At 46.8% G+C, this 26,317-nt stretch overlaps 2 protein-coding genes across 8 annotated transcripts in view; both read left to right on the plus strand.

Moving 5' to 3' along the window:
* Nucleotides 1-2,850: 2,850 nt before the first annotated feature.
* Nucleotides 2,851-10,395, plus strand: QARS1 (glutaminyl-tRNA synthetase 1). 4 transcript variants are annotated; one of them, XM_032650180.1, is made up of 24 exons: nt 2,851-3,004; nt 3,150-3,297; nt 3,670-3,779; nt 3,936-4,011; nt 4,222-4,286; nt 4,842-4,895; nt 5,021-5,081; nt 5,419-5,490; nt 6,364-6,449; nt 6,615-6,701; nt 7,141-7,240; nt 7,354-7,432; nt 7,514-7,622; nt 7,722-7,852; nt 7,959-8,051; nt 8,165-8,302; nt 8,389-8,476; nt 8,589-8,732; nt 8,857-8,961; nt 9,151-9,243; nt 9,358-9,485; nt 9,579-9,645; nt 9,720-9,845; nt 10,257-10,395. In XM_032650180.1, exons 1-24 carry the CDS (start codon nt 2,888-2,890, stop codon nt 10,305-10,307), a joined length of 2,328 nt encoding a protein of 775 aa, XP_032506071.1. In that variant the 5' UTR covers nt 2,851-2,887; the 3' UTR covers nt 10,308-10,395. The 4 variants fall into 4 exon arrangements, with proteins under 4 accessions (XP_032506071.1, XP_032506073.1, XP_032506072.1 ...); XM_032650182.1 differs by lacking the exon at nt 9,151-9,243; XM_032650181.1 differs by lacking the exon at nt 6,615-6,701.
* A 909-nt stretch (nt 10,396-11,304) lies between these two features.
* The window catches only part of QRICH1 (glutamine rich 1), a 54,081-nt gene continuing 39,068 nt past the window's right edge, over nt 11,305-26,317 (plus strand). Inside the window, exons 1-4 of one of the 4 annotated variants that reach the window (XM_032648347.1) lie at nt 12,085-12,424; nt 12,945-12,992; nt 13,243-13,302; nt 23,492-23,821. In XM_032648347.1, the coding sequence (XP_032504238.1) occupies nt 23,513-23,821 (309 nt within the window). In that variant the 5' untranslated portion in view covers nt 12,085-12,424; nt 12,945-12,992; nt 13,243-13,302; nt 23,492-23,512. Of the gene's footprint in view, nt 11,747-12,051; nt 12,425-12,944; nt 12,993-13,242; nt 13,303-23,491; nt 23,822-26,317 lie in introns of those variants that run through there. The other 3 variants (XM_032648346.1, XM_032648344.1, XM_032648345.1) reach the window with 3 other exon arrangements.

The raw sequence follows: 26,317 nt of genomic DNA on the forward strand, positions 1-26,317 counted from the left end.
CTCTTTTCTCTTTTTCTATTCTCAGGTCTTTCTTTGCTGTAGTTTGAAAACCACCTGGATCCCTTGGGAGAACAGAGCAGGGAAAAAAACTGCTGTGGGAAAGGAGACCCTCCTCCAAAAGGACAGGCAGAGAGGACCAGAGCTAATCTTAGCTGGCTTCCTGTGGGAGGGATGGTGTGGGGTCCTGCCAGGCCATTTCTTCCCTTGATTCCCTAAAACTTTGGCTTCTGGCAGCTGCCCCAGGCTGTTTACCCACAGTGGGTTTGCAGGCTTGTCCCATCAGGCTTGCCTTGTGTACACATACCGCAAGGTCAAGTCTTGTGAAGAGCCTCCGTGTCTCTCTTCGTGGATAATGCTGCCTCCTGTTCTCTTCAACTGTTTGGGGTTAGGATTGGGCATCTCCAGCTGGGGGGAGATGGGGAGCAAAGGTACTCCTGAGGCAGGTGTTCAGGTAAGCCAGAAAGAGTGTAAGGCAGGCAGGGGTGGGGCAGGATTCTGGCAGGTCCATCCTGCCCCCAAGCCTGAGGGGTCAGTATTACAAAAAGCTCAGCATGTGGGCCCTGCTAGTACTCCTTGGCTGGAGTTAGGGAGTTAGGGGTGGTGGACAGCAGAAGGAGCTCCTGGAGAAAGCTAGCCTTGTGACCAGCGTTGGTTTCTTCTATTGGGACAACAGCACAAGGGCCACGTGGGGTTGCTGGCCATGGAGAGGGGCCTGGACTGCTGGCTGTGAGGCCCTGCGGTAATGGTGGAATTGCCAAGCTGGGTGTTGGTGCTGGCACACTGCTGGAGGGGCTGCTAGGCATGGGCTGCAACAGGATTGTGCTGGGCCTTCACTGTGTGCAGTCCCAAGTGTCTGGCCACTGGTGATCTGCATGTGCTGAATGCACTACTCAAGGGGCTCTGTCCACCTCTGACCATAGCCCTGCTGCTGCTGAGCCTGCCACATTACCCTTCTGGGGCATTTGCACAAGGCTGCCATGGCCCTCAGCACTGTGGCCACTGCTGCTTCTGTGCATCAGCCTGTGCCACAGGGACTTGTCCGTAGGTCTGGCTACTGGACCCTGCCTCTTCCCATGCCACAGCTGGGCCTTGCTGGCTGCTCCCTGGCTTTTCTCCTCGTTCATTGTTTTCTTGATCTTCCTTGAAGTAGTGCCAGAGGCTTATGCGAGCAAGCCAGTTCCCTGGGCATGCACCCATCTAACTTGATGGTTCTGCTCTGTGCAAGTCAAAGGGCTCCAGAGGACTGGCTGGCCTGCCACTACTTGTGGCATTCTTGGTAGGGGCAACTGCCTCATCCTGTGACATGGAGCCACAGGGTCAGCACTATGAGGGAACCAGGAAAGAGGGTACAGGCCCTGACCCCACTGAGGGGGCCATCACTAGACCTGCAGGACTTAGTGTTGGTGGTCATGGTGCTGTAATGGGTCTTTGGATGGCATCAGGTACCCTGCTCTTAGGCATCTTTGTGGTGAGCTAGACACCTGCAGCTGTGGACTCAGCACAGGGCTGGTGTGGCTACGGTTCTGCTTCTTAGTGCCTGTCTGTGGCACCACTGCACTGCAACTCCTGCTTAATGCCTGCTCCTGGCCTTGGCTGGGCTGGGCATCAGGCTGGGGCCAAAGTGCCATGGGGAGCCAAGACACAGGGCTGGCTCTGGATACTGATGCGGAGTGTGGCACTGGGCAGAACCTGGCATCATGTGGGGCCCAGAAATGGACTCGCTCATTAGTAGGATATAGTAACAAACAAGGATACACTATGGATACAGACTGCAGTCAGGATCCTGCCCAGTGCTTGAAGGTCCGGTAGTATCAGTGATGACAAGGCCTCTAAGAGCCTGAGTTCCCATCCCAAATTCGGGCATCTCCTCATCATATCACCACCAGCAGCTCCAGTTCCATAAAGAAAACAGGTTGTATGTTCAGCTTCAGCCTAATGATTCTCAGCAGGTCCTGGAAGTCCAATGAGACTGGGGAGACCCCCAAGAACATCATCATGATTATTCTACCTCCTCTGTCCCACCCTATCCCAACTTCAATAAAATATTCCTGTCAAAACACCTGCATGTGGATTTCAAGGTCTAATCTGCTTGTGGTTTTCCTGACATATGCATGTGTTGGTAAGGGGGGTAAGTATGACAGGAGATTTTTTTGGCCACACCACGTGGCTTGTGGGATCTTAGTTCCCTGACCAGGGATTGAACCCAGGTGCTCAGCAGTGAGAGCGCACAGTCCTAACCACTGGACAACCAGGGAATTCCCAGACAGGAGAGTTTAAACCAAATCATCACAGAACTTAAGCGAGGCCCTTCCTGGCCAGGTGTGTGTCCAGGTGGGTTCTCAAAAAGTGCCAGACTTTTGGGGCCCATCGATGGGCCATTTGAGACATTCTCTGTGCTCGAGTCTTGACAGAATTTCCCGGGCTTCATTTTGTTCAAATGTTTCCGTGACAACTCCAAAGCTTTGACGTCAGAAACGCGATAGGGACTCAAATTTGTTCCCAAGAACAGAATTGGGATGGTCCCGAGGTTTCCAAAGGCTGAAGGAGAAAAGTCGAAGAGCAAAGAGCCATGCCCATGTTTGCCTCCTGCCTTGGTGCTGAACACCTTCCCTCCAGGTCCGCGGCAAATCATCCCCTGAAGTCCCGTCGCCACTACCCCTTCTAGTGACCTGGAGCACGAAGACGGAAGTGAAACGCCTTGAAAGGCCGGAAAGGCCGCCCTCTGCCCTTTCAATGGCGCTGACAACCCTGGAGAGCCCCGCCCCCTCCAGCCAAGGAAGGACACCATTGGCTCTCCCTGACGGCGTCGCTCTCCTATTGGCCAGTGAGCTAATGCCAATGTGCAGATTGGCCCCAAAGTTTTCTTTCGGTTTCCGGCGTCCCAGCAATGGCAGCTCTGGACTCCCTGTCGCTCTTCACCGGCCTCGGCCTGAGCGAACACAAGGCCCGCGAGACGCTCAAGAACACGGCTCTGAGCGCGCAGCTGCGCGAGGCGGCGACCCAGGTGCGAACCCAAGTCCCTGGTCCGGGCTGCCGACTGTTCCCCAACGCAGCGCCAGGCCGGGTCCTGACCCCAACCAACCTACCTTGTCTTGTTCAGGCCTTTCTTACTGGGCATGGGGCTTATCTCCTAACTCCTCTGACCTCAGGCGCAACAGACTCTGGGCTGCACCATCGACAAGGCTACCGGGACCTTGCTCTATGGCTTGGCCTCCCGACTCCGGGATCCGCGGCGTCTCTCTTTCCTCGTGAGCTACATAGTCAATAGGAAGATCCATACGGAGACCCAGCTGAGCGGTGAGACCCTTGCCTGTACTGCCGCTTCCACCTCCAACTCCTCTTCTCAGCCAAGGTCCCTATCTACCCATTCTGCGAAGTCCCTCAGCGTCTCTCTGCATTATTAGTTCTGCATTCCCCTCTAAACCCAGGCCCTGGCACTGAGGGATGGAGAGGGCCACCTCTGGTGAGACGGACTAGAGAAATGTAGGTCTGAGGGAGTTTCCCTCAGAGCACACGCTTCTTTCCTGTGACCTCAGGGCTTCTCTAGAGGTGCAAGACTTAATTTCCCAGGAGGCCAAACTAATTGGGGTTTCATGGATCGGATTAGGGCTTTGTCTTCCTACTTCTTGGAGCTGAGATGCCACAAATTCATTGGCTCTCTTTTTTCAGCTGCCCTTGAGTATGTGCGGAGTCATCCCCTGGACCCCATCAACACCATGGTCTTTGAGCAGGAATGCGGCGTGGGCGTTGTGGTGACTCCAGAGCAGATTGAGGAGGCTGTGAGTCTTTCCCCAGGCATTGGTTGCCTCCTTAGCACTGAACCTGAAAAGGAGTGGCTCAGCCTTTCCAACCAGGAAGACCCAGGGTGAGGGTGTGGGTTCCTAGAGCATTTCTGAAGGACACTTTCCTGAACCACATGGTTTGGCTTTCTGTAGGTGGAGGCTGCCGTAAATCGCCACCGACCCCAGCTCCTAGTAGAGCGTTACCATTTCAATATGGGGCTGCTGATGGGTGAGCAGGGCCTGGGGCAGGGGACTATGTTATTCTCTCTAGTCATGCCGTCTCTTCTGCATGGGTGAGAGGGAGGTGGGAAGAGGAATAGGAACACATTAAAAGTGGTCTGGCTGTGGTTTTTGAGGTCAGCCAGGTTCTTTTCTTGGGAAGGAGGGTGGGCAACGTCCTGCTTTGCCTTTCTGCAGCTCCCTCTGCCCATATTTCTAGGAGAGGCTCGGGCTGCGCTCAAGTGGGCAGATGGCAAAATGATCAAGCATGAAGTAGACATGCAGGTGGGTGCCTCCTTGAGCTGAAGCAGGCAAAGACCCTGCCAGAGACAGTGTCTAGAGTCCACTGAAGGATAAATAGTGGTGGAAGGGGAAGAAAGCCTATTCCTATTCTGATGGTGGATAGTAGAGCTTGGGGTAGAGGGAGCAGCACCCGGTTGGACAGTGAAAGACTTGGGCCTCTGGGTTCTGCCTAAGTTGGGGTGAGTTGCTTTACGCTGAACCTCAGTTTCCTCATCTTGTAAATAAGGGTGATGTGGCCTTCATCTCAGTGTGCTGGCAGAGAATCACAAGAGGGTGATGGTTGAGGTAGATGGCATATCTTGATGCTGGGCCCACAGTTCGTTTCTGTAAATGGCTGTTTTTGTTACCTGAGCCCAGGACCCTCAGGAGGGAAAAAGCATTTGAGGCCGCAGAACCATGTGAGGAGCAGAGGTGGGATGGGCTAGGTAGGTTTTTCAAGGTGGTGCCAGTAGACAGAACCAAGAAGCCCTTAGCTGGATGGGTGGGTTGAGTCAGTCATGGGCTCCTGTCCAAGCTCTGACTCTGGTCTCTGCTCAGGTCCTCCACCTCCTGGGTCCCAAGACGGAGACTGATCTGGAGAAGAAGCCCAAGGTGGGACTGAGCATGGTCTTGGGTCCTGGGAATGAGGTGGGGTAGGGTGAAACTTCAGGCTGGAGAAGGGAGTATCTGACCCCAGTGATCCCGAGACGTTGACCCAACTTTTGAACTTCTCTCAGGTGGCCAAGGCTCAGCCAGAAGAAACAGACCGAAGAGCAGCAAAGGATGTGGTGGAGAATGGTGAGAGGCTTGAGGCTCCTGTCACATTCAACTCCCTGATATCTGGATTTTCCACCTGATGGGTCATTATAGCCCAGACTCCTCAGGCCGTTGGCTTAATCAACACTCTGTCTTCTGCTGCAAGACTGGAATTTCTGGTGTTTCCTTTACCCAGAAACTAGTCAGAGGAGGCCTGAGAAGTCTGGCTCTGTATCTCTTGTCTCTGGGGTTAGGGGAAGAGGGGACTGCTTGGTTCTATTCTGGTTCCAGAATATGGGTAGTATCGACAGGCACCTCCCTGAACTGGATGTGGTAGCTGTATCCAGAGAATAAGTTTTCCTTGGTCTGTTCTCTGCAGGTGAGGCTGTTGTTCAGACCCTGTCTCTGATGGAACAGCTCCGAGGCGAGGCGCTTAAGTTCCACAAGCCTGGTGAGCAGGCAGGTTGAAACTCGGTGGAGGGCTGGATCTGTTTTTTTTTTTTTTTAATTTTATTGAAGTATAATTGATTTGTAATGTTGTGTTTAATTTCTGCTGTACAGCCAAGTGACTCAGTTATACATATATATATTTTTTTCCATTATGGTTTATCACAGGATACTGAATACAGTTCCCTGTGCTATACAGTAGGAACTTGTTGTTTATTCATCTTATATATGATAGTTTACATCTGCTAATCCCAAACTCCCAGTACTTTCCTCCCTTATCCCTCCTCCCCCCGTTGGCAACCACAAGTCTGTTCTTTATGTCAGTGAGTCTGTCTGTTTTGTAGATATGTTTATTTATGTCGTATTTTAGATTCCACCTATAAGTAATATCATATTGTATTTGTCTTTCTGACTTACTTTGCGTAGTATAATAATCTGTAGGTCCATCCATGATGCTGCAAATAGCATTATTTCATTCTTTTTAATGTCTGAGTAATATTCCATCGTACATATGTTCCACATCTTTATCCATTCATCTAACGGTGGACATTTAGGTTGTTTCCATGTCTTGGCTATTATAAATAGTGCTGCTGTGAACGTAGTGGTGCATGTATCTTTTTGAATTATAGTTTTGTCTGAGTATATGCCCATTAGTGGGATTGCTAGATCATATGGAAACTCTATTTTTAGTTTTTTGAGGAAACTGCATACTGTTTTCCATATGGCTTCACCAATTTACTTTCCCACCAACAGTGTAAGAGGGTTTTCTTTTCTTGTGGAGGGCTGGATCTTAATAGCAATTCTTGTAGTCAGGTCCCTGGGATAGGGAGCCCTGGGCTGCAGCCTGGTATCATCAGGCTTGTTCTGGCCCTGGCAGGTGAGAACTACAAGACCCCGGGCTATGTGACCACTCCACATACCATGGATCTACTGAAGCAGCACCTGGAGATCACTGGAGGACAGGTGTGTGGGAGTGTTGCCAGGCTAGCTAGTGCCATCATCACTTGCCTGGGGCTGCCTCCATACTACCCCGCCTTACCTATCACCATGGCCTCCCTGGGAAGGGTCATCCTTTAGTGTAGTCTGAGCTCTGACCTGATTCCTCTGCTCCCATTCCTCTTATCTCAGGTACGTACCCGGTTCCCGCCAGAACCCAATGGAATCCTGCACATTGGACATGCCAAAGCCATCAACTTCAACTTTGGCTATGCCAAGGTGGGTGTGTCTGGGGACTTGGCAAGCAGCATAACTGCTTGCTGCTCCCATGACTAGGTACCAGAGAGGTATCCCTACTTTTCCTGCTGCTCCCATAAAGTGTCCCAGAGCAGACAGAGGCCTTGGAGGGGATACCTAGGAATGTGTGATAGATACCTAGGAATCCACCCAATTGGGCTCATTGAGGAAAAACTCTTGGTGAGGCAGTGAGTTCACATTTGGGGAAATTCCCAGTGCAACCTCTTGGGCTTAGGAAGAGGCTATGCTGTGTCCCACGTTAGTATGAGATGCCTTGTTTATTAGGGCATTTAGATACAGGAAGGTGAGTGAAAGATATTTTCAGTTCTGATGTGGGAGAGCTCTGAGAATGTCCCAGTTTGATGAGATGGATTGTAGGAACCGATGATGTGGGAGCTCACAGATACTGCAACTTTCCTAGGCCAACAATGGGATCTGTTTCCTGCGCTTTGATGACACCAACCCTGAGAAGGAGGAAGCAAAGTTCTTCACTGCCATCTGCGACATGGTGGCCTGGCTGGGTATGGGTTGGGGAAGGCCTGGGCAGAACTGCTTATCAGTGGGCCTCTCCCTGGGCCATGGCCTGCCATTGGGTGTCCCTGATTGGTTGCTAATCCATCTCATTCTGCCCCAGGTTACATACCTTACAAGGTGACATATGCCTCCAACTATTTTGACCAGCTGTATGCGTGGGCCGAGGAGCTCATCCGCAGGTGAGGCCAGAGCCATGATGTGGAGCCAGACAGACTGACCAGGGCACATCCATGCTGGGCATTCACACCCCTTCCTCATAGGGGTCAGGCCTATGTGTGCCACCAGCGAGGAGAGGAGCTCAAAGGCCACAACCCACTGCCCTCACCCTGGAGAGACCGTCCCACAGAGGAGTCCTTGCTACTCTTCGAGGTGGGGCTCTGGGGGTGCAGTTGGGTCTAGGTGGGCCAAGGTACTGAGAATGAGATGCCCTTGTGCTGAGTGGCAGCCTGAGCCCTTGCTCCCTCTCAGGCAATGCGCAAGGGCAAGTTTGCAGAGGGTGAGGCCACACTGCGGATGAAGCTGGTGATGGAGGATGGCAAGATGGACCCTGTGGCCTATCGAGTCAAGTATACACCGCACCACCGCACAGGGGACACTTGGTTGGTGTGAACTTGGGGTGGGGTTGCGGAGTTGTAGAGTGGCGGGTGGGCCATGGGTAGGGCAGAGTGGGGCCGAATGGTGGGGCCCACTGCCTATGCCCTGCAGGTGCATCTACCCCACCTATGACTACACACACTGCCTCTGTGACTCCATCGAGCATATCACCCACTCACTCTGCACCAAGGAATTCCAGGCCCGGTGAGGGAGCTGGGCCCGTGGGGAGGGGAGGGCCAGTGGGATTCCAGCAGCCCTTCCTGCCGGTCTCTCTCTGGTTGGAGGTGGCCAGTCTTGACTCTGCCCTCCCACCCCAGACGTTCTTCCTACTTCTGGCTGTGCAATGCACTGGACGTCTATTGTCCTGTGCAGTGGGAGTATGGCCGCCTCAATCTGCACTATGCTGTTGTCTCTAAGAGGAAGATTCTCCAGCTTGTGGCAGCTGGCGCTGTGCGGTAGGTGTGGCTTTTTGGCTAATGAAGGTTGGTGGTACTAGTAGCATGTGCTGCCATAGGTTTTCTCACCACCACCTCGCCCACAGGGATTGGGACGACCCACGGCTCTTCACGCTCACAGCCTTACGTCGGAGGGGCTTCCCGCCTGAGGCCATCAACAACTTCTGTGCTCGGGTATAGCCGAGTGGGCTGAGTGGGCAGAGCCGAGTGGGCTGAGTGGGCAGGTGGGGTCTGAGCACAGTAGTATGTGGTTGTGGCTGTGACTGATGCTGTCCTTTCCTGCTAGGTGGGAGTGACAGTGGCACAGACCACAATGGAACCACATCTGCTAGAAGCCTGTGTGCGTGATGTGCTGAATGACACAGCCCCTCGGGCCATGGCTGTGTTGGAGCCATTACAAGTGGTCATCACCAATTTTCCTGCTGCCAAGGTAAGTCTCCTTCAGAGAGTGTGTGTGTGTGTGTGTGTGTGTGTGTGTGCTGGGGGTTGCACCTGGGTTTAGGTGTGGGAATCCCAGTGCCTAGTGTGACTCAGACACTTATCTCCTACTATAGTCCTTGGACATTCAGGTACCCAACTTCCCAGCTGATGAGACCAAGGGCTTCCATCAGATTCCCTTTGGACCCATTGTCTTCATTGAAAGGACTGACTTCAAAGAGGTGAACAGGGGTGAAGGGTCCTGTTTGTTCCTGGGCTCAGTCCTGAGGGCCCTTCATCTCTTCTTCTATCAGTCCATCTACTCCCTGCTTCAGTCAAACCAATCCTTGCCAGACTTAGGGGTGGGAGAAGCCTCTTGTACCTGCCCGACCCTTGCAGCCTCTTGTGTCCACCCCACTTCCTACCTCTAGGAGCCAGAGCCAGGCTATAAGCGCCTGGCATGGGGCCAGCCCGTGGGCCTGAGGCATACAGGCTACATCATCGAGCTGCAGCATGTTGTCAAGGTGAGGGCCAGCTGCAGCCTTCCTACCACAGTGCCTGCTGGGGTGAGGATCTGGTTGCAGCTTGCAGTCTTGGTAGTGGTGTCCAAGTCTGATTGCAGGCCCCTTGACTTCCAGGGCCCCAGTGGCTGTGTGGAAAGCCTTGAGGTGACCTGCAGACGGGCAGATGCTGGAGAAAAGCCCAAGGCATTTATTCACTGGGTATCACAGCCTCTGACGTGTGAGATTCGCCTCTACGAGCGACTGTGAGTGAACAGAGCTGGTGTTGGGGCAGGTACAAGATGGGCATTGCTTGCTGTGGCTGCCCAGCTGGAGTCTGACCTTTACTCTGGCTGCAGATTTCAGCACAAGAACCCTGAGGATCCTGCTGAGGTGCCTGGTGGATTCTTAAGTGACTTGAACCCGGTAGGCTCATGGGGTATGGGGTGAGGGTAGTGGGCCTTTCTGGCTGGATGGCCACCTGAGTTCTCTGCCCACAGGCATCACTACAAGTGGTCGAGCCAGCATTAGTGGACTGTTCTGTGGCCCTGGCAAAGCCCTTTGACAAGTTCCAGTTTGAGCGGCTTGGTTACTTTTCTGTGGATCCAGACAGCTGCCAGGGACAGGTGCTTGAATTTACCTTTCCGCAACAATGATGGTGGTGGCTGCCATTCTCTGTGCCAAGCACTTTGCTGACATTTCCTTACTTAATTTTCACCACCTGAGGTGGGGTTCATGTTCTACCGATGAGGAAACAGGCTCAGAGGTTAAGTCCGTGCACAAAATTTTGTATGAACCCTTTCTTATTCCTCAAGGTAGGGGACAGGCATAGGGATTGTTATAATTCATATAAAATGGAGACCCAGAGCCATCCAGTCCTTTAGCCAAAGTCAAAAAGTTACTGGTAACTAGAGTTTCTTGGCCCTCAGCTCCTCTGGGATGAAGTGAGGGTTGGAGTGGGGTTGTCTGGTGAGACCCACTTAGGCCTTCTGGCCTGGTTCTGGCTTGGTGGTCATTCCTCCCCCTCTGCCCTCCAGCTTGTCTTCAACCGGACCGTCACACTGAAGGAGGACCCAGGAAAAGTGTGAACTGGAAGTCCTGTGGACCTACCTCAACCTTCTGGAGGCGAGGGGTACCCAGACTCCATGTTAATAAAGAACAGCTAAATCCCCCTGGGGTCTGTGTTATCTCTCTGGTCTCCTGGCACCCAAGGGCCTTAGAGTCATGCTCAGGGAGGGGGAAGGTACGCTACACACAGAGCAGTACTGACAGCTTTGAAACCACTGGTGCACTTCTTGATGCTCGAGGGCTGAGGCCTGGGCCTGATTCGTTATCTTCTGCACCTGGTCTGAGGGAATGGTGGGTCCTGGGATGCTGCTCCAGTGTTAGGAGCCCTGTGTCAGAGGGACCTGGAAGGTTTGTGTCTGCCTGCATGCCTAGGCAGATGGAGAGGCCTGGCTACTAGTACAGTCATTAAAAAATAATTATTGAGTACCTACTATGTGCCAGGCACAGTGAGATGAGGAACACCTGTGTGGTGGCCTTCTAAGTCCACCACCTAGTTGGGGAGACAGAGGGCGACCAGGTATTGTGCAGATGTCTCCTTGGGGCCTGTGTGAGGCTGGAGGAGGTTTCTGACCCAGCCTGGGCCTCTGAAGACTACTCTCAGAAGTGACTCCTGAGGGGAACCCCAAAGGACTAGGAGTTTGCCAGGGAAGGATGAACAAGTGCAAAGCTCCAGAGGCCTTTTTAAGAAACAGTATGATCGTCTATGCCCCTCTGGGGCAGTGTGGGCTACTGGTGAAGCTGGCGTGTGCCTGCAGCTTTAACACCCTCCACATTTTCCCTGTATACAAACACCAGGCTACCCGAGGCCCGCTTTAAGGTGGACTGGACTGCGGAAGGCTGAATTAGGATGACAGCAGGTAGAGGGTGAGGGGTTGGTCCCAGATGCTAGGGACTCCTGGAGGAGAGTGACCCGGGGCTTCCCAGGTGGGGTGCGGCTGGAGGCGCCAGGCCTAGGTCAGAGGCTGTGGGGGCCACCTTAAGTAAGAGGCTGGTCTCCGCACCGCGTGAGGCTGCGAGAAGGAGGCCCTTGCAGGCGGCAGAAAGGTCCTGAGAGTAAGCTTCAAGCCCAGGCCTGCCCAGGCTCCAGGGCTACGCCGATCTCCGGCCCTGGCTCCGCCCCACATGGAGGGGCGTCTGAGGGCGGTACGCTCCGCCCTACGCCCCGGGCTCCTGCCACTACTGCAGCCCTAGGCTCGGCCTCTCTCCTCTGCAGAAGCGTTCCCTTTAAGTCTGGCCAGGAGGCAGCCTTAGTTCTCGCGGGATTCGACGCTCCAATCATCGCGAGAAAGGCTTTCGGCACTCATTGGCTGTGAGGGTTGAATGTAAGATGGCGCCCAGGGAGCTGTGAGGGGAAAATCCTGTCGGTCTTGGAGCGGCGACGGCAGAACCGGGGCCCCGAGCGGTGCGGCGGGGCCGGCGGGTAGAACGGCGGCGGCGGCGGCGGCGGCGAGGTCGCCGGGTGAGGGCTTCAGTGGGGGCAGGGATATGGCGGGGTTGCGGGCCTGAGACAGCGGGCCCACCCCACACAACGGCGGGCGGGGGCGGGCGGGCCGCTGCCGCTGGGCCCTGGAGACCTCGGGGCGGCTCCGGAGCCGAGAAAGACCCAGGGCTCGCACGCCCTCGCCCCCTGGGTGGGGGAGGGGCGGTTCGGGGATTCGGGTGGGCTCGGCGCGCGAATGCGCGCTGGTGGGCGCGCGCGGCCGGGGCTGTTTATATGCTCGGGGGCGCGCGCGCTGTGCGGCCCTCCCGGTGCTCGTGGCCGCTGACGTGCGCGTTCCCGACGCGGATATCTCGGCTCCTGGAGTTGCAGCCCGTCGACCAGAGCGGCTTTCTGGGGCGCGCGCCCCGAAGTCGGGGGTCGCGGGCAGGCGCGCGGCCTGCTGTTGGGTGGCGGCACCGCTGCGCGGGCGCGCAGGACACCCCTGCTGCGGGGAGGGACGGCGGGCGGGCAGCTTGCAGTTTGGAGAAGGTTGTGGGTTGGACCCTTCCTGCTCAGGTGACGTCCCCGGACCAACGGGGCCTAGGCCTGAGGAGAAACCAACCTGCTTTGCGGTCTGGCTTGCGGCCCCGCTCCTCTGCGAAGTGGGCGAGATTTCTGGCTCTCTAAGAATGAGGTGTCCCGAGGCCCATGTGCAGGGTGGGTACTTGGGAGGGTGCTACCCTAATTCTGAAACCGAGCTCTGTTCGTCTGTGAGGGCAGCGAACCCTTTCGACTTCCTCACCTTGTTTTGATGCTTTGTGCTGGAGAGGGAAGGCAAATCCTAAAAGGCCCTTCAGTGGTATTTGTTTTCTTGTCATTAGAAAGTAATTTTTCATTAAAGCGCAGTTCTTAGACGTCACCTCTGTGCGCTCCGTAAGGGGATCCACGTCTGTGGACGCTGTGAAACTACCCAAGCTGTAAATTGCCACTTTAAATCCTGAAATGCAGCCTTTTCCTCTGTTTGGTTGGGAGGGGCTTACGTACTCTGTTAGGTTAAAGGGCCCGCTATTGCTCAGCCAAAAAGTTGCTCAGAACGAAATTGAACAATCTGATAATCAGTGCTTTGTCTTCATTTGTAAGTCCGAAGATCCCAAGCAGATCAGAAATCTGCCTGCAAAAGTCACTTTTGATACAGGATTTCAATCCTTTTCAGCTTTTTTATTTTTTTAAATCCCAGCGCTGTGTTCTGGTGCCAGGGGAGTTCTAGATTTGTCCAGAGAAATAGGTACTTCTTTTTTCTAAGACAAAATATGTGCTAGTTTATGTTTTATAGTCTTGCTTCATTAAATTTAAGGAAAAAGAAACTAAGTGGAACTAAAATTAGCAATTAAATTTGAAAATGGTGGGGGTAGAAAACTACCTAAAAATACTGTATTATTAGAAAACTCCTAATATACTGTATTATTTTAAGAACAAGCTTAAAATTTAAAAAGAGGCTGAGAATGGAAGGAACTTCTTTGTTCTGTCTTCTTTAGAATGTTACAGATCTTAAGAACTCAGGACAAGCACCAGAAATGCATGCAACATGGTGACTGGTGAGTTAGAATTATTCATATGCTGGAAATATGTGTGCAGTTTTTTTCCTGGTAATATTGAAACGTTAGAAATCCTGCCAGTCATTCTGGGTGCTGTCTGCCAGAAATTAGTAGGTGCTGGAAAATTGAATATGTGGGAGAACTGCATCTTTGAAGCCAGCCAGTTTGCTGCTTGAACAGTTCTTTCCTCTTAAAATGTAAGTCAGTGCAACTTTCAGGTTTTAGCATGACAAGGCATCAGCTTTTCTAAGGATCCAAATGGATCAAAGACAAGCAGTCAAGTTTATCTAGGATACACTTAAAATATTAATACACCATTTAGGCCTGCTTTTTCTGGAATTTTTAATCATTACGTTTGAGGTCTGCCTTTTAAATTGGTGTCTGTAGATAATATTTTTTCATAAGCTCATTAACTAAGATTTCCCTGTTAAAAGATGTCCTGCTTCCAGTCCTCTGTGATGAATAATTTGTGTACCTCTCCATGAATCTCTGCCTTTCCACAACCCCTTTCCACTTATGTTGCCATTTTAAAGGAAAGATCAAATTGTGGTTGAAGTTTTATGTAAATCTGAATTGCTCCAAAAGGTAACCAAAGTTAGGGGCTCTGGGTGTGGCTATCCTCCATCATGACAGCTTCAGAATCAGGGATTTCTTTCTTCAAGTTTGCGTGCCTTCTTTTAATTTAATCAAGTACAAGTTTGTCTTTGAAATGCCATGCTTCTTGCTTGTGTACTTTTTATTTTAATTTAATTAAATTAATTAATTTATATTTTTTATTAATTAATTTATTTTTGGCTGCGTTGGGTCTTTGTTGCTGTGCGCGGGCTTTCTCTAGTTGTGACGAGTGGGGGCTACTCTTCGTTGTGGTGCGCGGGCTTCTCATTTTAGTGTCTTCTCTTGTTGCGGAGCACGGGCTCTAGGCGTGTGGGCTTCAGTAGTTGTGGTTCGTGGGCTCTAGAGCGCAGGCTCAGTAGTTGTGGCGCACAGGCTTAGTTGCTCCGTGACATGTGGGAATCTTCCTGGATCAGGGCTCAAACCTGTGTACCCTGCATTGGCAGGCGGATTCTTAACCACTGCGCCACCAGGGAAGCCCGCTAGTGTACTTTTTAAATGACCACCGTTTATCTGTAATGGTCTTTTGTTCCTCAGCCTCAGAATGAAGTGTTATATGAACACCTGTTCTTTTCAATTTCTTTGTAGGTAGTTGCCCTGCATTTTGTTCCAGAGGTTTTAAGTCCTTTCCAGGCTTCACTTAAATGCTCCACTAGTTTTTTCCTAATTGTCACATTGGATTGTGATTTCTAATTGTAGCTGCATGAAGAAATGATAGATTAACCCCTTGCTTTGCTGAAAAGGGGAAAAGAATGGTCCTTTGTTGTCACACTTTAGGCTGGGGCAAAACTGTAGGTAGAGCTGGTGGACTGTGTCAGAAAGCTCTTTTTTGCATGTGCGTTTGAAATATCTGTCTATACATATTAATTCAGTAGATCTGTATACAATTTAATGAAAAATTATAAAGTGAACCACTGTGTAACTAGCACCTCTTCAAGAAATAGAACAATGCCAGCACTTCTGAACCCTTCATGGGTCCCTTCCTGGTTACAGCCTCTCATTCCCTAGAGACAATGACTATTCTGAATTCTGTGATAATCATGTTCTTTGTTTTTCTTATTACTACCTTCGTATCCCTCAACAACCTAGTTTTATTTAATTTTGTATTTTATATAAATGGAGTCATGCTGTTTTGTATCTTATTCTAGCATTGTGCTTGTGACATTCATCCACGTTGTGTGCAGCTGTAGTTCATTCATTCCAATTTCTGTATAGTAGTAGTCTGCTGTTTGAACAAACCATAATTTATTCACTCTATTATTGATAGACATCTAGATTCCTTCCAGTTTGGGGCTATTAACAATGCTACTATGAACATTCTTGGTTAAGTTCAGTTGTATAGATGTGTGTCATGTACATATAGGGATAGAATTTGCTGGGTCATATGGAATGGACGTTTTCAAACTTCACTAGATAATGCGAACAGTTGTGCCAGGTTACAGCTCATCAGTCATTGATAGGAATATGAGTTTAAGTTTCTGGTTGAAAGTGTATTGTCTAGAAATAGAACCATGGTGAAAATGCCCCTATATCAGGGACTTCTCTGTCTAGTGAAGGCATGGGGCAGATGGATGTACTAATGGGATAATTTCTATCACAAACCGTGTGGTGGGTTAGTATCTTTAAGAATAGAACTGTTTTCTCCCCATCTGCTTCTTTGAAATGACTCCTTATGTTAATTAGGACAAATGTGACTGTGACTCCTTAAAATGGAAATTGATGTTTTTTTCATGTGAATGTGTTCTTCAAACCAGAACTAAGCTATGAGGAACCATTGCTAGTAGATGTGAGCCTTAAGAGGGGCCCAAGAGCTTGACCATTGGGTAAACAGGAAGAGGTAGGGCCCTGAGGCAGCTCTGAATGTCTTCTCTTAGTTCATCACATATTCAAGACCCACCCTGCAGAGTTGCATGGGGGCCGGGAAGAGGTAGCAGATTCGAGGGGACCCAAGAAGGGATGACTCCCCTGAGTACTTAGGCCTTCCCTTAGTACTGAAATAGGAAAAAATTAGCAAACAGAAATGTAATAGATTGTTGTTTTGGAGTAACCTTTTCCTCTTGTGTACTAGAGATAAAATAATTAGAATAATGATAACCTTGGTATACTGAGGGCCTGCTCTTTGTCCGGCACTGTGCTAAGCTCCAGTAGAAGGAAGTACAGGGGAAATAACCAGTAAACATGTGTGCGGTTGTAGTGAAAATTTCCTAGGTCTGTTGGTGGGGGGGTTGGTTTGTCTATTGTTTTGCAAAGCAGCTATGCTTGAAGTATTCAGAAGCAAATGCTTGGCTACAGACTCCACCCCAAAGAGCCCCAGAGTGTTTTCCCCTCCATTTCTGATTCCCGGAAATTGGGAGTACTCAACTATCCCTCCAGCTTCATGTTTTTGAGAAGTATTTTAGTTCATCAGTTTACTTAATGCTCCTCACTGAGTCTTTGACTTGGGGCTAATTAAGAATCTTCTTTGTTTGGGGGTTATAGAGTGTAGTTTCATTATGTTTATCCATTTTTCTTTCTCTTTTACCAAGGCTCAGCCTTATGTATCTGGTGAGCAACATCTTGAATTTAACAGTCTTCATTATTATGCAAGCTTCTGTTGCTTGATGGTTTTGTCTTTCAGAGTTTCAGATTTTGAGGGAAAAATCAAACTATGAACAACCAGAATTGTTTGTGTGTCTGTTACTGACTGTTATTGTGGTATAACCACTATGCAAAAAGGATTACTTTTTAACTGTCTTTGGTTTAATACAAATTGCAGAAAATAGAGGAGTGTATTAAACAGGAAGAAATTTAAGTCCTCTATTATTCCATACTACCCAGGCATAACTGCTGTTATGCCAGTTTTTCTTCTTGGGTACATAATTAAACCATACTGGGATATATAAATACAATTGTATTGGCCTCCCCTTTCCCACGTAATGTGTCTTCTGTGTCACTAAATTTTTTTATTTTAAAACCAAACGTTTTGTTGCGGGAAGGTGGATCTTGTAGGTATTAACATGCTTTTTTTTTTTTTTAATTACTGTATTACAGAAGGATCTGTGGAATCACAGAAAAAGCTTGGAAGCAGACCTTCTTTATATGAATTTGATATACAATCAGTGGCATTTTAAATCAGCGGGCAAAGAAATTTCAGTAATTCAGTAAATGATACAGGGTTGTTGGGTCTTTGGAAATAAAATTAGGCTTTTACCTCACACTGTGCAAAATAAATTCTAAATGGATCAAAGCATAGTATAAATAATTACATTGTAAATTTAAAAATTGTAAGTGAATGAGTTTATGGTAAAGGCAGACTTTTTCTGAGCATAAAAGCAAAGGAAGAACCTATCACCACTATTGAGAATATGTTTAATTTTTCTCAGTGTTGTCTTTTACTCACTGACTGGTCTCACATATTTAAATGTATTTCTGAAGCTTCCCCCCCCCCCCCCCCCAGCCCCCCTCCGGCAGCACTTTTGTGTCAGGTCAAATGCTGACTTAGTGTGCTTTCATTATTGGGATGTGTCAGTCTGGTAGATACTGCCAAGTGAGCAGGTTAAAAGAACAAGAAATGAAGCCTTGTGTATAAATGAGCAGATTGGAATATTCTTTCAAATTGGCCTTTTCTGTTATATATTTTTTAAGTTCTCCATTGAATTCATTATTTGTTAATATTTAGCTTCCTCTGATTTAGTGGTTTTCAGATGATTCTGTGGACTTGTACAGTCAGTGAAGAACCTCTTGGGGGCTTAGTGAAAGGAAAAAGCAATGGGAATTGGGTAGTAGTAGCTTCTGCTTAGAGCCAACAGTAGACTGTAAGGTTGGAGCACTGCAGAAGGTTTTATAACTTTGGAGTCTCAACTACTTAAAATACATGGCTAGCTATAAACCAAAAGGTGATTTTGTCATAGAATATTTCAAATATTTTCATAAGAACAGAGGAGAATATAGTGAACCTGTGTATGAACCTTTATCAATGTTTTCTAAGTTTTATAGAATTTTCCCTACTTAAAGGTGTGTGGTCTTTTCTTTTTTTGATGAAAACTTAAAGAATGAACTTTGGGGCTTTATAGCAGATACTTTTCCAAGCTTTTATTCCATTCTTTCTGAGAACTGAATATCCATCTTATTTGCCATTCTGCTCAGGAAATAAATTTATATTTGGACTATTCTTGTAGTGACTGTTTTGAATGTAGTATTCTCGAAGTACTGACAGGTAGGATTTATTTGGAGCAGAATTGTTTTTATCATCTTTGGAACCTTGATTTTTTTAAAGATTATTTTTCTTTTTGGCTGCGCCAGGTCTTAGTTGCAGCACGCGGACTCTTTGTTGTTTAGTTGCGGCATGCATGTGTGATCTAGTTCCCCGACCCCGGGTCGATCACTGGCCCCCTGCATTGGGAGCGCGGAGTCTTACCCATTGGACTCACCAGGGAAGTCCTGGAACCTTGATTTTAAAAAGTTCTGAGTTTGATTTGGTATGAAATGCTGTGTTGTTAAAACTAAAAGATTGATTAAACAGAAGCTATACTCACTTAGCTAAATGCTTGTCAAAAATAGAGGGCATGGAACTTTAATTTCCTTATCTTACATGGTGGGAAGTCCAGAGATACTATAAAATTAGTGTGCCTACAACTAGAGGTTTAAAGCTATGAAACTGATCATGACAAAAATTAAAATATGATTGGCAGGGTTTAGTGAGAGGAAGGCGATTTAAATGCCCTAACACCTTTCCTAGAGGATAGACCGATATTTAAAATTGGTAGATCAGAAAGAGAAAAACAAATACTGTATGCTAACACATATATATGGAATCTAAAAAAAAAAGAAAAAAAAAATGGTCAGAAGAACCTAGGGGTAAGACGGGAATAAAGGTGCAGACAGACCTACTAGAGAATGGACTTGAGGATACAGGGAGGGGAAAGGGTAAGCTGGGACAAAGTGAGAGAGTGGCATGGACAACATATATACACTACCAAACGTAAAATAGATAGCTAGTGGGAAGCAGCCGCTTAGCACAGGGAGGATTAGCTAGGTGCTTTGTGACCACCTAGAGGGGTGGGATAGGGAGGGTGGGAGGGAGGGAGATGCAAGAGGGAAGAGATGTGGGGACATATGTATATGTATAACTGATTCACTTTGTTATAAAGCAGAAACTAACACACCATTGTAAAGCAATTATACTCCAATAAAGATGTTTTAAAAAAATAAAAGTAGTACTTAAAACTGGGAGTTAGTTAATTCAGGGAAGCATAAACAGTTACTTTGAAATATTTAGGTAGATTTTTAAAAGTCAATTAAATTGTGTTTTTTCTGTTAGAACATATGAAACCTTCTTTTAATAGAGCAGGATTTTCCCTCTTTATGGTTCACTTACGTTCTTAATTTGGAGAAAGTGGTTTAAAATTTTAGAGAGGAATTTTAAACATTTAACATTTAATTTAAGCATTAACATTCTGAACTGTGCTATAAGAAAAAAGTGAGAGTTGTCTTGCAGTCTTTCACAATTTTTGGCCACTTATAAAACCCCCTCCTTCCTTAAAAAAAAAGAACTAAGAGGTCACAGCATACTTAGCTGTTTTGTTTTGTTAATTAATTAATTTATTTTTGGCTGTGTTGGGTCTTTGTTGCTGTGCACAGGCTTTCTCTAGTTGCGGTGAGCGGGGGCTACTCTTCGTTGCGGTGCGTGGGCTTCTCGTTGTGTCTTGTCTTGTTGTGGAGCATGGGCTCTAGGTGCGCAGTTTCAGTAGTTGTGGCACGTGGGCTCAGTAGTTGTGGCTTGCGGGCTCTAGAGCTCAGACTCAGTAGTTTTGGCGCACGGGCTTAGTTGCTCCACGGCATGTGGGATCTTCCCGGGCCAGGGCTCGAAAATGTGTCCCTTGCACTGGCAGGCAGATCCTTAACCACTGCACCACCAGGGAAGCCCCTACTTAGCTGTTTTTACTTTTCATTTTATACCTTGCTATATTATTTGAACAGTTTTTCTAAGAAAGTAGATGTGTTACTTTTACCCTCCCCACCAAAAAAAACAAAGACGACCGCTCCCCCCCCAAAAAACTAGGTGGAATTCTACACTGAAAACTGAAGAAAGCTTGTTTCTAGGAAGAAAAATTGGTATAATTCTGCTTTGTACTTAATATCAGACTTCAGATGAGGCTTAAGCCTCCTTGATTACTGAAACTTAAAAGAGTGAAGGGAAATAAGGTCACTAGGAAGATTCTGTGGACTGCCTTTACCGAGCAATATTTGTGTGAAGGTTTTCTGGTTCTGTAAACTTAACTTTCAGTGTTTCTTTGTATTTGTGCTTGGTCACATTTATCTTCTCCCAGATTTAAAGCAGAAAAAGGTTTTTGGTTTTTTTTTTTTGCATGATTTGCATGATCCTCTATACTTTTTAAAAAATTGCTTTGATACAGTAGCTACGATTCTAGCACAGACAAAATTCAAGCAATCTCTAAGTATTTTACATGAATGCAACTAATTATTGAAGAAAATTAATTTGGGGAAGTGTAAATTTCAGGTGCCCTCGGCTGTTCTTCTATAATGGAGGTGAAAAACTGAAATATGTGCCAACGTGGTAGAGAACTGGTTAATGGTTGTTCACACAATCTCTCCTTTGTCCCTTATGAGCAGAAGGGTGCATGTAATTGGATATTAGAATCACATATTGTGAACTTTGTATTATTAGTGGGTCTATATTATGAGAGATGCTTCCTTAAGAGGGAAATTTCAATTGTGATGTTGTTATCAGAGGGAAGCTTTGACACATTCTGTGCCAATGTGGTTAGTGACTGTTTGTGGGTCACCTATGCTGGAGTGGCCTGCTCTGAGTATGAAGTGCTTGTCCTTGATGCTCCTCCTCCTCTATGTGCCATGGATATCATTGATAGCTTAATCTTGAAGTCTCATAGAAGGCCTTCTAATTTTCTGTCCTGAGAAAGATAACTGAGAGCCTCTGCAACAGAGAGAAGGGAGAACTGGGCAAGGGAGATGGTTAGAAGAGAGGTGACAAAGGGACAAACAAGTGTTAAATTTCCAAAGACAAGAGGCCATAGCAGCAGCTTCACCTTGCACTCACTCCCCTGACCTGTACTTGCCGTTCTCTGTACCCTCTTGGTGCTTGGGGGTTTCCTAAGAGGTGGAGGCTTTCCCAAGAGTAGTGGTCTAGGCATTTTAGACAGGATAAGGTATATGTAGTATTCTTTATTTATGGAGAAATATATTTACAGTGTATTATGGGCATCATAATAAAAGGTTTATTGCTGGGTCTATTCTCTTTGAAAGTACCTGAATATAATTTGTATACTATACTTAAACAGCCTGCCACAGAAATATTGCCGGTGTCAGTAAATTAATAGCAGTAAGGTTCATATTTTTCCTTTAGTCTCTTGCCCTGGATATATAGGGCTTTTTTCCCCCCAAGGTATAGATTAACCATTTACAAGGGAAAAGCATAACATTTTATGGTTGTAAGTTATAGATGTTACAGGAACAGAGTCATAATCCTTTTTGTTCCACATTGAATTCCAAGTGCAACAGATATATACAAAGTACCTACATGTATCAGCCATTCAGAGAGGACCAGGACACAGTCCTGTCTACTAGAGTTTAGAGCCAGGTGGAAGATATATGATTACACACACACCTTATATCTGTTAACAGAAGACAACATCTGGGCAGTGAAAGAGAGACTGATATTTCTATTTCTAGTCAGATGGCTCAAGGAAACAAATCACTTTTCTAGACATTTGAGATTGACTGAGAGTCTTTTTTTGGCAAAGAGTTTCACTTGGTTTGTGTTACTTTCATATCCTGCCATTGCTTTTGTCCTGGAGGTGGTACTGGTCAAGAGAGTATGGTATGAAAGCAGCAGTGACAGGGCACTCAGCAGTTCATGGATAGATCGCATGGTTGTCTCCCAGGTGATTGAGAGCTACTATCCACCCTTGCAGATTAATTCTTTTTTTAAAAAATTTTTGTTTTATTTATCTTTTTTCGGCCGCGTTGCGTCTTCATTGCTGCGAGTGGGCTTTCTCTAGTTGCGGGGGCTATTCTTTGTTGCGGTGCGCGGGCTTCTCATTGCGATGGCTTCTCTTGTTGCGGAGCACGGGCTCTAGGCACAGGGGCTTCAGTAGTTGCAGCACGTGGGCTCAGTAGTTGTAGCTCTCAGGCTCTAGAGCACAGGCTCAGTAGTTGTGGCGCATGGGCTTATTTGCTCCAAGGCATGTGGGATCTTCCCGGACCAGGGATCGAACCCCTGTCTCCTGCATTAGCAGGAGGATCCTTAACTACTGCGCCACCAGGGAAGTCCCCAGATTAATTCTTAAGGTAAATACCCTGATGAAAAACTTGCAGAATTGATTTTTGAAGTGACCTAGTTATTTAAGGTACTATTCAATTTTCTCCCCCCACTTACCTTTAATAGAATTAGTTAATAATTATGTGGCACTGTATATATGTCAGGTACTTTTCTAAGTGCTTTACATATATTTAATTCTCAAGTCAACTTTTTGACGTAAATGCTATTTTAATTCCTATTTTATAGACAAAACTAAAGTTAACTGACTTGTCCAGGGTAACACAGCAAAGGAGAGTTCCAGCTGGGTTTTTCTTTGTTTAAATAAATTTATTTTATTTATTTTTATTTTTGGCTGCGTTGGGTCTTTGTTGCTGCGTGCCGGCTTTCTCTAGTTGCGGCAAGTGAGGGCTACTCTTTGTTGTGGTGCGCGGGCTTCTCATTGCGGTGGCTTCCCTTGTTGCAGAGCACATGCTCCAGGTGCGCGGGCCTCAGTAGTTGTGGCACGTGGGCTTCAGTAGTTGTGGCTCACGGGCTCTAGAGTGCAGGCTCAGCAGCTGTGGTGCACAGGTTTAGTTGCTCTGCGGTATGTGGGATCTTCCCAGACCAGGGCTCGAACCTGTGTCTCCTGCATTGGCAGGCAGATTCTTAACCGCTGTGCCACCAGGGAAGCCCTCGAGCTGGGTTTTAAACCCAGGAAGCCTGGCTCCAAAATCCATGCTTTTAACCAGTAAGCTATGCAGCAAAAGAATGTGAGCAGTATATAGCAAATGGGATTTTTGGTGTTTCTGGTTGGAAATGAACACATCCCTTGTCTCCAGGATCTTGCCACAGCTAGATGGCATACGTGTCCCTTCACTGTAAAACATAGTTGGCAGTGGAAATAGAGCATGTTGGTAGGAATCCTGGCTCCTACCTTCCTTGGTAGTCCTCTCTGATGGTCACAGAACAGTGTTGCATGTGACTTTTATTGTCCAGTGCTTGGCTCTGCAGAGAAGATGGGATTGGCCTAGTGCTGGGTGGAGAGTGTATTTGCAGCCCGTTTCATCCAGTACTGTGACACATGCTTTTGTTTTTTGTTTTCAGTGTGATAGTTTGATTTAAGAAATGTTTATGGAAACAATTTTCAGATGCCATTAACTGAAAAAAAATAAGGTTATTTAATAAAATCTTACTTTGGATTCCAGATGTATACAGCTGCCCTGAATATTCCACACTGATGCAAGAGTGATTGCTCTGTGCATTTCAGTATGTTAAAACAGTGGCATAGTTTTGACTTCTGTCCATTTATTTTATTTCTAGGAACCCTAAGGACTCTGCAATATGAATAATTCTCTGGAGAACACCATCTCCTTTGAAGAGTACATCCGAGTGAAGGCGCGGTCTGTTCCGCAACACAGGATGAAGGAATTTCTGGACTCGCTAGCCTCTAAGGGGCCAGAAGCTCTTCAGGAGTTCCAGCAGACGGCCACCACTACCATGGTGTACCAACAGGGTGGGAACTGCATTTACACAGACAGCACCGAAGTGGCCGGGTCTTTGCTTGAACTTGCCTGTCCAGTCACCACCAGTGTTCAGCCACAAACCCAGCAAGAACAGCAGATCCAGGTTCAACAGCCACAGCAGGTTCAGGTAAAAGAGAGATAAATGTTGGTGCATCCTATTGAATAGACTTTATTTGCCATCAGGGTTTTGGTTAGTAGAGCATCACGTCTATATACAGATGTCAGAGATTATTTTCACCAAGGGGAGTATTCTGGTTTTTTCTGAAACATTTTATCTTACACAAGGGCTTTCATAGTTAACATAGACTAAAAATATTTGCAACTACTGTAAACTTAAGAGGCTACAGATACTTGCCATTTGCTTTGGAGAACTGAACAGTATAGAAATTAAGAGGTCTTTTGGGACTGGATTTGGATGTGTCACACTGTGTGTGACTGAAGCTCCCCTTCTGTCTGTGTCACCCTGAACAGATCAAGAACATAGGAGGGCTAATCTTACCTCATTACTAAAAGCATGATATTTGGAACTTTTTATTTAAATGGAAAGGCTCTTATTCATGTAGTTGTATGGTTCCATGACTCAACGTCACCTGTAAATTTCTAGGCCTTCATTTGATATTTATAAGCCTCAAGAAATAATGCTAATTGATAATATGCTTACTGAAAGAGGAGAAACTTAATACATTTGCCGAGAAGGTAAGTTTTCCTCTTTAGGGAAAACTGCTTTCTTGCTACTGTCTCTTGTGGTTGCATTTCACTTTGCCCTCCATGACTTCCACCAAGAGAATAGGAAAGGGAGTAGAACATGATGGAGAGGCAAGAGTGTGAAGAGGTACGTTTGGTGAGGTAGAAGGTTTTGCCCCTTAGCAGTGTAGGTGAGTATATTGGAAGGACCTGGGCTTTGGAGTTGCATTCCTGGGTTTAATTTTTTTTTTTTTTTTTTTTTTTGCGGCACGTGGGCCTCTCACTGTTATGGCCTCTCCCGTTGAGGAGCACAGGCTCTGGACACGCAGGCTCAGCGGCCATGGCTCACAGGCCTAGCAGCTCCATGGCATGTGGGATCTTCCCGGACTGGGGCACGAACCTGTGTCCCCTGCATCGGCAGGCGGACTCTTAACCACTGCGCCACCAGGGAAGCCCCCTGGGTTTAAACTTGACCTGACGTCTTATTTCTTGATATTTTCTTAAATCTTTTTAGTGCTAGTTTTTTCATCTGTCAGTAGGGATAATACAATTTAGTGAGACTGAATGAGATAACAAGAAAGCATCTGGCACATGGAGGGATGCAGTTGTTTATTACAGTCTCTATAAGGAAGGAGGGGTACAGGAAAGGTACAAAGAGAAGGCCTGACTTTTTAGTTGAAGAAAAATTTCTGTTTTTTACTGCTTGGATCTTCTTTTTCGTAAGATTAAACTAGTTTGGGATTTGAGTTTAAAGTGTTTTTTTGAGACTTTACGTTTAAGATAGCTAATTGAGATCACCTATTAGTATCATCATTTTTCCCAAACCCCTTGTAAATGGAAGAAAAAATAAAATAATAAATCCATGATATAGGTTCAATATGGTGGACTCATAAGAACACATATTTTCCCATCCTCAGTGACTGAAAAGATACTTAAAAAAATTTTTTTTCTAGCAGTGCTGGGAAAAAAAAAAAATGCCATCAAAAAACCACTAAATCTTAACCTTTAAAAATTGTGAATCATGGGGCTTCCTGGTGGGGAAGCCCGCAACGGGAGAGGCCCCAACGGAAGAGGCCACAACAGTGAGAGGCCCGTGTACCGCAAAAAAAAAAAAAATTGTGAATCACTATATTGTACACCTGTAACTTATAAAATTGTACAGCAACTAAACTTCACTAAAAATAATAAATAGGGAATGATTTTTTTTTTGAACCCAGTAAATCTGAGGAATTGTTGCAAGAGAGAAAGCAAACAGAATCAGGTGATAGAGGAATTCCTCTAAGAGAGAAACTTTTACGAAAGGTGGAGCAGTTCTCAGGGTCCCCTAATCCGAGAAGTAAAGAATACAAAGAGTAGAAGGCTCCTCTGGGGACCCATGTGTTGGGAGTTGACCAAGGACTTTAAAACATATACACACTCATGTGTCTGCATATATTATGAGTAGATACCAGGTATAGGATGAAAGTGGCTCTGCTGATCAGTGAGGAAAGGATGTATTCCATTAGTGCAGTAAGGCAGTCTCCTTCTCTTTTGGAAATAGATACCTCTCATAATACAGATAAGGTCCAGATGGGTTAAAGGTCAGATAACAAGAAAACAATGAACTATGAAAAGGCAGTATAGAAAATTTTTGTAATTTTACGTTGTGGAAAGCCTTCCTAAGGAAAGAAGTAAACTCTGAGACAGCTTTTCCCAATCTTTTTTTACCCTGAAAGAATCTTTGAACTATTTTTCAGGTCTCAGGTGACCCCTGCATAAAAATTACTATATTTACAGCCCATGGAATGTTAGCTTGATCAGCAAGTGATATAATAATTCAATAATAATTATCAGTGCTCTTTTGGTAAGAATCATATTTTTTTTCTATGGGTCTACATTTTAGCCAACCTGTTAGGCTACTTTTTTTGTTGTTTTTTTTTGTTTTTTTGCTTTTGCGGTA

The sequence above is a fragment of the Phocoena sinus genome, chromosome 11 (assembly GCF_008692025.1).
Source record: "Phocoena sinus isolate mPhoSin1 chromosome 11, mPhoSin1.pri, whole genome shotgun sequence".
Lineage (NCBI taxonomy): Eukaryota > Metazoa > Chordata > Mammalia > Artiodactyla > Phocoenidae > Phocoena > Phocoena sinus.

What these genes read in the sequence shown, in the direction of transcription:
- QARS1 (XM_032650180.1), top strand. Translation starts at nt 2,888, where the DNA reads ATGGCAGCTCTGGACTCCCTGTCGCTCTTCACCGGCCTCGGCCTGAGC. An exon ending in CACCGCACAGGGGACACTTG is followed by an intron (nt 7,853 to 7,958) that starts GTTGGTGTGAAC and finishes TATGCCCTGCAG; the next exon opens with GTGCATCTACCCCACCTATG. An exon ending in CCAATTTTCCTGCTGCCAAG is followed by an intron (nt 8,733 to 8,856) that starts GTAAGTCTCCTT and finishes CTCCTACTATAG; the next exon opens with TCCTTGGACATTCAGGTACC.